This window comes from Drosophila mauritiana, chromosome X (genome assembly GCF_004382145.1).
Source record: "Drosophila mauritiana strain mau12 chromosome X, ASM438214v1, whole genome shotgun sequence".
NCBI classification, from domain to species: Eukaryota; Metazoa; Arthropoda; class Insecta; order Diptera; family Drosophilidae; genus Drosophila; species Drosophila mauritiana.
The window spans coordinates 5,414,405-5,425,670 of NC_046672.1; the positions used below are offsets into that span (position 1 = coordinate 5,414,405).

Genomic DNA, 11,266 nt, shown 5'->3' on the forward strand with positions numbered 1-11,266 from the left:
CACGCCTGCCCCGTTTAAAAAATAACGGGCGAACGGTAAAAAAAAACGAGCGAGCAACTAAGTTGGCCGAGTTAGTACACATATGCATATGTATGTATATGAATTTGTATTTGTATATGTATAATAAATATCCTTTATTGTGACGCATATTTAATTGGCGCAAAAATATATCGAAAAATCGCTAAATTCGTATTTTCTACTGGTTGATTTGTTTGTTTGCATATAAATGTTTGTATAAAAACCATCGAATTTGATCTTAGGCTAAGTTTTTTGGTTGGAATCGCCATGCGCAGGTGCGCACGTGCCAAAGTTAAGGATTCGCTTCGAAAGAGACACGGACCGACGTGATTCGATTGGCCGTGCTCCTCTAATTGGAGATAAAGTTATTGGCTTGGCATGGGCAGCATGGTATGGGTAGCTCGTGCTCAGGATGTGGTGAATATAGTCTTGCAGTGGGTGATGAGCGAGGAGAGCATGAAGATCTCCTCCGTCAGGTTGGTCATGTGCTGGGGCGTGGCAATCAGGGTCGGCGCAAACACGGTGGCCAGGTTGTGCTCGTTCATCTTGTTCACGGCGTAGTGGGAGGCCACCCTGTGGGGAGAAGGTTTTTGTTTGCTTAAGATCACATTGACCATGCTTGCAGCCACACTCACCGTTTCAGATGCTCTAGCATGTACTGCAGACAGCTGTGGTGGGCGGGCGGCAGGCGACGCACTGCCTCCGCCATGAGCTGGCGCTGCTCCGTCTGCTTGCCGGTGCCTGCAACAGATAAAAATAAATAGATGGAGGAGAATGGCATGGGATGAGGTGCGGCGTAGCCAGGCTATAGTCATAACTTACGTCCTGCTGCCATGAAGCTGGGATACGCCTGGAATGTGATGAGCGGCACGGGCAGCAGGCGCAGGTAGAGCTTCAGGGTGCCGGCGATCACATTCACATTGCCGTAAGCCGTCTCCGACATGTCCGTCTTCTCGCCCTCGCGATCCAGGGCGAGCTTGAGTGCCTCGATCTCATCGGCGAAGCCGGAGACCCGGTAGATACCCTCCTGCAGCATGCCCCGGGCCTCCACCTCCTCCACGCAGCGGCGCACCACGAAGGGTATCTGGTGGTGGGGCTCCAGCTGCACCATGGTGGTCAGATCCGTGCCAAATACGCCGCGTATGCGCTTCAGGTCCGGCACACACTTGGGCGGCACCAGTTCGGAGCACTTGCTGTGCGCCACAAAGCCGCACGCCTCACACTTGACGCCCTGGGCGGTGAATCCCCACAAGAAGTTGGCGCAGAACTCGCACCAGTTGAGCCCCTTAAACGTGTGCACCTGTTTGGATCAGAATCTTCCATTAGATGCTTTGATATAGTTGGCTTCTTAACCCTGAACACACACCTTGAAGTAATGCGGCTTCTCGTAGACCAGCGGCATGGGATCCACGGCAGGAGGCGGTGGTTCCTCCTGCTTCTGCTCCTTCTCCTCGGCTGGCGATTCCTTGGATTCCTTGGCGGCGGCCTTGCCCAGCTCATTGGACAGAGCCCTCAATTTCCGTCCATTTAAGGTCATGTAGGGGCTTTGCTGGTAGCAGTTCTTGGTTTGCTGGTTAATCTGCTGGATGATGGGACTGGCGTGGAGCTGCATGTGGAAGTTGATCAGCCCGTCGGCGACCATGTCGTGCACCGTGTCGAAGCGCTTGTCCTGGCCGCGCAGATAGTGTCCCACGCCGGGCTTATAGAGCAGCTTGTAGTGCTTGGGTCGCTTGTTGAAGCGCAGGCTCAGCGTGTAGTAGCCATCGGATTGGGGACTCCGGCGGACAAAGTAGCTGCCGTCGCGGGCATTGGCCAGCAGCTGCTCCGCCTCCAGGTGGCCCATTAGGCCATGGTACTCGGAGCCGTATAGCCTGCCCGCCAAGTTGTTGGCCTCCACGGCCTCAGCCGTGCTTTTCGCCGGCGGAAGGGGCAGTGTTCGCTGGCAGCGCAGTGGACATGGAGCCGGTGCCTCCAGCTGCAGTTTGTACACTATACGGGGGCGGGTAAATGGGTAAGGGGATGGTTAGTCATATCATAAGCTTATGGGTGGCATATGAGGTGCTCCTCCACTCACATTCCGGCTTCCAAACCTTCTGAACCGGAGAACTGGGCTCGGGGGCAGCGCCTACACCGCCGAATCCGCCGGTACTCGCATTTCCGGCGCCCGCCTCCGTGTTCCGGGGCATCCTCCCTCGGATTAGCAACCCACTTGGTCAATAGCCACTAAGTAGGCGGCGAATAATTAAGGAATGCAGCCAATTAATTAAAGTATACAAAATAATTTTGTCCGAGCGAGCAGGGCTGCCAGACTGGCGAAAATAAGCGCGGTATTTAAGTCGAGAGAATACTAAATTTAAATAAGTTTAACTTTAGATAAACAATCGTCTGTAGTAAGCTTATTTAATTTATTAAGAGATTAACTACATTATATTGTTTTATAATTAATGTGCTTTGCAATGGTGCTCACTTAACAATCAGTTTAAAAATGTCTGAAAGCTCAGAGCACAAGAACTCGTAAAAATACCAAAAACAATTTACTTAATTTCAGTTAAATTTCCTAAGTATTTCAAAAATTTACATGACTCATAATTTGGAGCAGCCATTTATTTGATTGCCTTCCGCCGTCAACGAGAAATAAAAACAAGGGCTAAGGTTTCAATTGGTTTAATAGTTTAAGTACGTTTCTTTTGTTAAAAGACCTACACATTCATTGGATCTCATTTTATTTATTAAATACAAATATTAAATTATTTTAAAAAAAAATCAACATGTAAAACTTCAAAATGCGCATTTAAATACGGACACACGCCACCGACGCATATCAGCTTTAATTTAGAAATACTTTTTCGTGATACTCTCGCTTTCTTCCATTGAAGTATAGTATGGTAATTTATATATATATATAAATGTATCGAGTGTGATTGGTACAAAAGAACGACTGCACTAGGTGATAATTACTGATTAACCTTCTAGTGTCAATTTTAGAATAATACGCACATTCACAGACGCGGTGATTAGTTATGGTTAATCATGAATCTATGTCTACATCGTTGGTTAATTTTGGAAGTGGGAATAGCTCCAATCTCGTAGTTTTAGTTATCAGTTTTTAGCTGCTTGTTAAGCACTTTCCCCTGTATTTGTTATATCTCGATATCCTTGGTCGTTGTCCTTGGTTTTGAATGCTTTTATGCCGGGGGAAGAATGGCTAAGTTGGAATCACGGAGTTGGAACTTCTGGCGGAATGAACGGCTCATCTATCTATGTAGCTTGGCAGGTGTGTTTAGTGTTGCTGTTGTATTGTGTTGGATATAGCGTTGCTTCTATTGTCGTGTTGCTGGAAAGTTGGACAGCTAGAATCGGTCTGATCCTAACCGCTCATGACCATGCGCACGAACTCCTCGTAGTTGATGTTGCCCTGCTGGTCCTCCATGTTGGCCAGCAGCTGTTCGACCTCCTCGTCGGTGAGCTTCTCGCCCAGCGTGGTCAGCAGGTGGCGCAGCTCGGCGGAGGAGATGTACCCGCTGGCGTCCTTGTCGAAGTGACGCAGTCCTTCGATGAAGTCATCGGCCGTGTCGCCCGAGCGGGCCTTGGAGATCGCCTGGTAGATGGGCAGGAACACCTCGAACGAGATGCGCTCATCGGGCTTCAGCTGGTGGGTGCACTTCTTCACGTCCGACTCGGTGGGGTTCTGGCCCAGGGCCCTCAGGCACTCGCCCACCTGGCTCAGCTGAATCTTTCCATCTCCGCGGTTGTCGAACAGGTTGAAGGCCTCCTGGAATTCTGCGAATGGAATGGAAAGTGCGTGGTTGTTGGCAGATGCTTTACAAATCTTGATTACTGTCGTCACAACTTACAAGAACCCATCGATCAGGGATATAATACATATACCTACATTAATACATATAAACGTATGGGAATGGGGAACCTATAGCTTCCTACCAACCACTAAATGGCTAAATGGATCACCTTCCAGTGTGGTAAAGGTTTGCTTCACGTGCGCCGTGTAGTAATACATATTGAACCACTCCGATGACCGTTTTGCCAGCTACTGACTGCCTGAAACTCCGCCTGCCCGGATTTGGCTGGCCATCGGATCGAAGCGGAGCGGATCGGATCGGCTCCGATGCCCGCCGCCACTCCGCCTTCCTTGGCCATGGGATACCCTCACGTCGCGGGCAAACTTCGCTTCTCTACCGGGAAGTGCCGGCTTGCAAGTAAAATAAACAACCCAGAAACCCGAAGTTTGAGGGAAATGCTTGTTTCGAAGTTTTTCGTTTCGATGAGTGACATCGCAAGTCCATTTCGCGTGCAGTTGGATTTAAGCGAGTGATGGTGTAAGTTCCCCAGCTGCAGAAGTTCTGTGGTCTACGTGCGTAAATAGAACATTGGGTTGGGCTGATATTCTGTTTTCAAATCCTCAAAGATCTGAATACTAGAGTGTTCACCATTCGATGACTTGCTGGGATGTTCGGTTATCATGCGAATACGAGATCCAAAAATGGCAATAAAAACAAACGAATCCAGCACATTTTTGTCCATTTTAGGCAATGACAAAACGTCGACGGCTGGCTAAAGATTGCAACAAGGTAAGTTGGAATGGGAAAATAAATATGGTATATGGCTCGTACATACGCATATGCGGTTGAACGCTGACGTCAGAGTGTCACGAATCCAGCACGACTGAATTATCAGAGACCATTGACTTTGATTAGGTTAAAACAGGGGATTGCGTAAAGATTCGATGCGATTTGATTCGCAATGGAATCGAAATCGTGTTGCATTTCGACTCAGAGAGAAGGTGATGTTCCGTAAATGGAAGCTGGTTTTTTTGTCTGACTTCTTATCGCGTGGCTATTCGGTTGTTGCAACTGCAATTGCAGTTTTATTTGAAACGAGCAGCCGGCGAGTCAGAAAACCGGGTGATTATCCCATTAGACCGCTCTGTTATCTATATCTTATCGCTCACTTCCTTTCGCTTAAACAGTGGTTTTTTTTGTACTCATACCGAGGTGTTGGTTATGATTCAAAAGCTATGTTCAAGCGACCAGTTTCTATGTCTTCCAATAACTGCTGTCATAATGACCTACAAACTTGGTTTACACTGGTTTTAGACTGCTTGTTGGCAGAAACTAACTAGCTGAAGCTCATAAGTGTGTTTGCTTGCTATGCATATTATCATTTAACTTGGTTTGGGCTTCGGATAACCGAAGGAACTCGGATGTATCAAGAGATATTGATTTGAAACTTGGTACGCAGCTGTGTGTCGCTATTCTATGAAGCTATTCCTTGGCCGAACACAATCCGCTGATCAAAGCCCACAACTGGCACAGTTTCGATATGTTTTGTCAGCTTGATCTCGGATGTCTTTCGATGTCATGACGCGAAACTTGGCCTACAGCTGCTCCTAATGAAAGCATATAGGACAGGGTAGGTGCTTCTGTTTTGGGACTTTCTCGCCGTTTTTTTGGGTGAGTCACGATCGTATTCGTATGGCTGCCGCCTGCCTTCCAGCGTATTTGCTTTATCAATGATTCATGCACACAAATGTACGTGCCATCGCTTTCCCGCATTCCACTGCCGTGTGGGAGTGGGAGGGAGAGGGCGCTAGGTGCCAGCGCACATATCAATACTATACACATATATCATATATATATGTATATATATATGCGATTTGGCCGACTTTTGACTTCTGGTACTTGACCCCGTCTGCTCTTCGAGCGATTCCACTCACCAGCCAACTGATCCTCGGTGTAAGCTGCCTGCGGGGAGAGAGAGGGGGGGAAGAAAGGAAAACAATGAGGGAAACTTGAGTGCTGGCTTCCAAAGGCGCCGAATAGCGCACGATCGTAAACAGTAAACAGCGCCGCAATAAACAGCCTGCACTCACCATTTCGATTTCTTTTTAGCTATCTGAGAGAAAACAACACAAAATACACGGAATATTGTATCTTGAATTCGACGACGAAACAAAACGCAAGCAAATTCTGAAACGTTGTTGGTGTTAGTGGTCGCCGATAGTGGGCGCTATCGATAGGCCACTCGAAATTCGATAGGTGCGACAACAGCGATGAGTGCAGGGAGTTCAGAGAAATCGAGCAGTGCTGCCAGATCGTTTCACAAGAAACCGCCACACGTGCCGCCGATTTGTTTTGATTTTTGGATGAATTGGATCCTTCCATTAGTTAGTCCCCGATGAGCACACAGAAGGTGGAGTACGACGCTGCGGTGGGCGGTCGGGTCACACTGCCGTCGCACGTGACCACGTACCATTATGCGGCCGGGGCGCTGCAGGAGATTCGCAATTTGGTGGCCGACTGCCAGGAGACGACGCAGCGGAGCAGCAAGCTAATCTTCCAGACGCTGCCAAAACACATGCGCCGACGCGCCATGTCGCACCACCCCAAGCGACTGCCGCGCAAGTACCGCCAGGCGCACAAGTCCCAGATGGGCAAGGGCGGCAACCAGCCGGTGAATGGGAAACGGCCATCGAGGAAGTACCGCCGGCGACCCAAGAACCTGATGCGTGAGTACGTGCGCCGGCAGAGGCGACACGTCTGGCTGGAGACGCACATCTGGCACGCGAAGCGATTCCACATGGTTGACCGCTGGGGCCACCGGTTGCCCTACGCCAGCTGTGACAAGACCTACCGCGCTTGCTATCGCGCCAGTGCCGAGCACTGCCTGCTGCAGGACATCTCGTTCTACGGTTGCGTGGAGCTGCGGGGACCCTTGGACATGCTACGCGAGGGATTCGCCCGGCTAACCAGTCCACAGTGTGGCCCAAGGATCACGGCCCGGACTTTTCTAAGCGGACGACGTGAGGGCAGCGTGGAGATATTTGAGGATGGCCGCTATCCGTATGGAGCCCTGCAGCGGGCCAGTTTTATGTGGCGGCCACGGCGGGAGGAGGAGGATGAGGAACAGGCGGATCACACGCTCTGGCTGTGGCTGCATCCCAGTGGCGCTCAAGCCGTTCTAAATCAACTTATAAGCGTTTTCCAGCTGAAATCCACAAAGCAACAAAAGCTGCCTTTAATCGAGGCTGTGGCTGGGGAAAAGATGGATGTGGATAAGATTGAGCCAGTGGAGTTGTCCAAGAAAACATCGCCTGGCAAGACAAACTCGAAGAAGATGCCTGAACAGAAGCCCCTGCGCTTCTGGACAAAAACAAAAGCATTCGATCCACAGCCTAGCTACTCCAATTCCGACGGCACTCTCCACTTGGTACTGCTGCAGCGGGAGTTCAATCGTTTTCGCTTGACAGGACCTAGAGCCCAAAAAGTTATTCTTGCCAGCTTACGTCCGCATCAAGAAGAGGAGCTCCAGGATCAAGCCAACTACTGCCAGGCAGCCTTGCAGCTGAGCTCGCCCGCCGAACTGCTCTCCAATCTAGTGATGGGCCACCTTGTGGTGGATCCGCGTCTGCAGCGGCCCAAGAAGCGCACGAAAGCAGTCGGCAAAGTGGAACAGCCACCATCATCCGCCGGCGATCTTCTCATGAATCAGCCAAAGAGTCTGCCGGAGAGTCCTCTGTGGAGCATGGAGGCGAGAGACCGGCTAGTCAAGGGCATTATGTCCACGCACAAATACGACCAGCTGCGAGAACAACATGCCGTTGTGCCGGGAGCTCCATGTGCCTTCGAACAGCAAATGCAGGCGCTTCCCGTGATACTTATTCAAAGACCAGGATCTCAGGACCCGCGATACAAGAGATTGGCCTACGGCTGCGGCTGGGATGTGATTGCACCGGCAGGATATGGCATGACCCTCTGGCTCACACTCACCATGTGGGGCGCCAGGCCCGGCGGACTGAGGGAACTGGATACGGTGGCTAGGGAGGCGGGCGCCGAGGTTCATCTGCCAGATACATTAGCGGGTAAGTGTTTTATACTCCGGAGTATTCTATATTCCCTTAATCATCCCACTTTGCATCTGTTTAGGAGTTCAAAGAGCTGCTGCTTCGGCGGATGAGCTCCGTGCCCGGTATTTCCGTATGCCGCCTAATAAGCGCACCAATTACCGAAAGTTGGCCGTGGTCAGTCCGTTCACTGCTCCCTGGAGGCATCTAGTGCGCGACTGGCGCGCATCTCTCAGTCCTACGAGCGAGGGATTATCGTTCTATGTGGTGCGGCATCGCCAGCAGCTGGAGGAGATTGTCGAGAGTATTCGACATCGTAGCCCAATGCCACAGACTCTGCCCGACGACGCCATCATCCAGATTCAACTTAAATTGCTATCCCGTGGCCATGTGAAGGACAACGCCCTGATTTGCCTGCCCACGGCGGCGGATCACAAGCAGCGCTGGCGACAGCTAAAGCACAACGACCAGGCCCCCGTTCACGTGGAGCCAACGCAGCCGGACCTGAATGAACAGTTGCGCAAGGAACTACGCCAGAGTCACAGGCTGAAGTTGAAGCGATTGCGATCGAGGAGGGTGCGTGAGAAACGACGCCTTCAGGAGACTGCAACCAAACGTGTCCACATACGGCCAGCGAGCACGGCCCATCTCGTACGTGGCCAGCTGCAGAAGATGTGTCGCCTGTGGCTGCCCACCGATCCGGCGGAGCTGCGGGACAGTGTGCGTCGCCAGTGCAGTCGCCAAGTCTTCGGCTACGTGAGCTCGGCCGGCTTCAGCTTCACGGAGGCACTCGTCTGTGCAGTGGGCTATGTGACACCCGCCGGCCTGCAGCAGCTCATCAAGGAGCTCCCAAAACCCAAGGGCAACCGCAAGCAGTCGCCGCTGATGTGTCTGGTGCGCGATGCGGATAGCCGCGACTACCGCTGGGCCAGCTTCCAGGTCAACCTGAATGTGGCTAGTCCAGCCTTTTGATGGACTTTAGTTAGTAGTTACTTAGTTGTAAGTTAAATGGGATCACTTCCAAGTGAATGATCGTGTCTTTGGGAAAAGTTCGATTTAATCTGCTTTTAACTGTTGCCCCTAAATAAAACAACCTGGAAATTTGTTGTACATATTTAATACTAATTTTTATTCAATTTAAAATTACTTGTATGTCATCGTTACTTCGTTTACCATCAAATTTTTACTCAATGTTTTCAATTTGTATTCGTTATGCAATGAACTCAGTGTCGAGTGAATGTCAGTGTGAATGTGGTGAATATGGTGAATGTGTTTGCTTGTGTGGCATGAGTATTTGTTGAGTGTTGTTGAACAAAATGAATCGCGCTTGAATTTTGTGTTCGTTTTTTGTTATCGTTTCTTAAATGCGACAATGATTAAAAAATGGCTTACAATTTTTGTTTGAATTTGTTGTTCTTGTTTCTTGTTGCTGAGCATTTGCGTTCGCACATCCATAATTTGTAATTTATAATTTATAATATTCATTCGCATTCGTCGAATCGCGAATCGTTTTATCCACTTTAATTCGTTTGTAATTGTTACTTTACTTGATTTCTGGTTTAGTTGATGCGGTTATGGGAAATGTATTTGAAATGCATGTAAATTTTGCTTTTTGCCTTTGCCTTTTACCTTTGCTTTTCACTTTGTATATATATATTTATATATATATATATATATTTATCAGTTATTGAAATTGTCTATATACTTACGAGTATATAAGTTGTTCATGTTTTTGTTTCGGTTCATTAAGTTTTGTATATTTCATGGGATTTAGCTGCTGCTTTGGTGTTGATCTTGTTTGTTCTTGTGCGTTAAGTTTCTGTCTGAATATTTTAACGTTACTCGAATTCCCAACTCGTTTTTCATCGACGCGCTCGCCCGAAATGTTGTCAGTGTTTTGTTCTTGCTTAGATACAGATACATAATTCCATTATGTAAACTCTCACTTATAATTATACAACTTAGTTGAAACATTTAATAAATATTTCTTTCTGCTCACTTTTCTGTTCGGTTGTACGGCATAAAATATGATTCGATCTTACGTTTAACTAAATGTTAAGGAAAAAACAATTGAATTTATTTGCATTATATGTATATATATATATATAAATAAATAAATATTTATATATATATGCATAGTTAAATATATATGTATGTGATTTATGTAGCGTATGCATTCAAGTACAATTTCTAAGAGCCTACGCAAGTACAAGTTTCAAACTGAATTTGATTCGCAAACTTTGGATATATGATTCACCGGATACGGATCCTACGATCCCGATCCCGATCAAGATTCAGATCCAGATCCGCGTGGGTGACTGAGCGTGTGCTGAACTACTTATGGTTTGTTCGATTTTTGGCTTGGTTTACCTAGCTTGCTACCACATTACATTTGATTGGATTACGAGTATTGAATACGTATTCTTGTTGAACTCCCCGCGCCTACAGTTAACATGCATTATATAGACTTGCAGACTGGATTATGATTACAGATTATAATCGGATTCGCAATTAATCGTTTCGTTTATCTTCTTTGGTCTTTAGCAAACTGATGCCTTCTGACTCGAGTTGCAGCTGTACTTCGAATGGGAATGGATATGGGTATGGGAATGGGAATGTGGATGAGTGTGAATGGGTGTTTAGGTTTTATTCAGAGAGGGATTCTCTGGGCATTTGGATACCAAAGGGGTCAGGGTGAGGGGTCAGGACAGGGGGTTAGCTGTCCCGATCTCTTGTCTTGCGCATCGTCTCCTTGTATAAAACGTTGAAATACTTTGAATTTGGTGGGTTAGTATACATATATTTATAGATATACGTGGCATATATATCTTTCAAAATGTTCGTTTCTTTTAACATTGTAAATTGTAAACAATTTGATGCTTTTCAATGGTTACTCCGTACCTATCCGTTTTACCTGTCATATCATCTTGGCAGAATGACTCCTCTTTGTTTTCCATATCGCTTTAGCTAAAATTTCATTTTCATTCATAAATGCGGGGATTCACTTGGAAAGTTTTTCGCTTGCTTCGCAATTTCTCATTTTTTCATTCGAGTGTTGCTTAAGAATTTGTGTTTGGTTTGGTTTATCCGATTCTCTGCTATAACATACATACATATTATTATTTTTACCGTTAATTATGTTTTTCTTTTAACATCACTACTAATAATCAAAAAATGGACATTTATAAACTTTTATATAATGTATATTAAAAATGTTTTTTGTTTTTTTTTTTTGTTTTTTGTATTTCTGGCCATTGAATGCCACAATTTTCTTTGTTTTCTCTGGTTTTCTTTTTTTGTATTATTTTGTTTTTAGTTATGGTGTTTCGGGCAATTTGTTTTTACAATTGGCCATGAAGTTGTCTTAGCGCCATTGTTTCTAAATTCTTA

The 11,266-nt window shown here is 47.1% G+C and overlaps 3 protein-coding genes across 3 annotated transcripts; 1 reads left to right on the forward strand and 2 right to left on the reverse strand.

Annotated features, from left to right (window-relative positions):
- Positions 1–58: 58 nt before the first annotated feature.
- Positions 59–2,331, reverse strand: LOC117148030 (N-chimaerin). Its single transcript, XM_033315204.1, has 5 exons — positions 2,093–2,331; positions 1,385–2,007; positions 841–1,318; positions 654–759; positions 59–591 (listed from the first exon to the last, which is right to left on the reverse strand). The coding sequence occupies exons 1-5, from the start codon at positions 2,202–2,204 to the stop codon at positions 426–428; spliced, it is 1,485 nt and encodes a 494-aa protein (XP_033171095.1). The 5' UTR covers positions 2,205–2,331; the 3' UTR covers positions 59–425.
- An 832-nt stretch (positions 2,332–3,163) lies between these two features.
- Positions 3,164–6,033, reverse strand: LOC117148750 (myosin-2 essential light chain). The gene is made up of 3 exons (XM_033316339.1): positions 5,906–6,033; positions 5,750–5,777; positions 3,164–3,798 (listed from the first exon to the last, which is right to left on the reverse strand). The coding sequence occupies exons 1-3, from the start codon at positions 5,906–5,908 to the stop codon at positions 3,386–3,388; spliced, it is 444 nt and encodes a 147-aa protein (XP_033172230.1). The 5' UTR covers positions 5,909–6,033; the 3' UTR covers positions 3,164–3,385.
- Positions 6,034–6,106: 73 nt separating this feature from the next.
- Positions 6,107–8,997, forward strand: LOC117148748 (ribonucleases P/MRP protein subunit POP1). Its single transcript, XM_033316338.1, has 2 exons — positions 6,107–7,894; positions 7,959–8,997. Exons 1-2 carry the CDS (start codon positions 6,211–6,213, stop codon positions 8,846–8,848), a joined length of 2,574 nt encoding a protein of 857 aa, XP_033172229.1. The 5' UTR covers positions 6,107–6,210; the 3' UTR covers positions 8,849–8,997.
- The last annotated feature ends 2,269 nt before the right edge of the window (positions 8,998–11,266 follow it).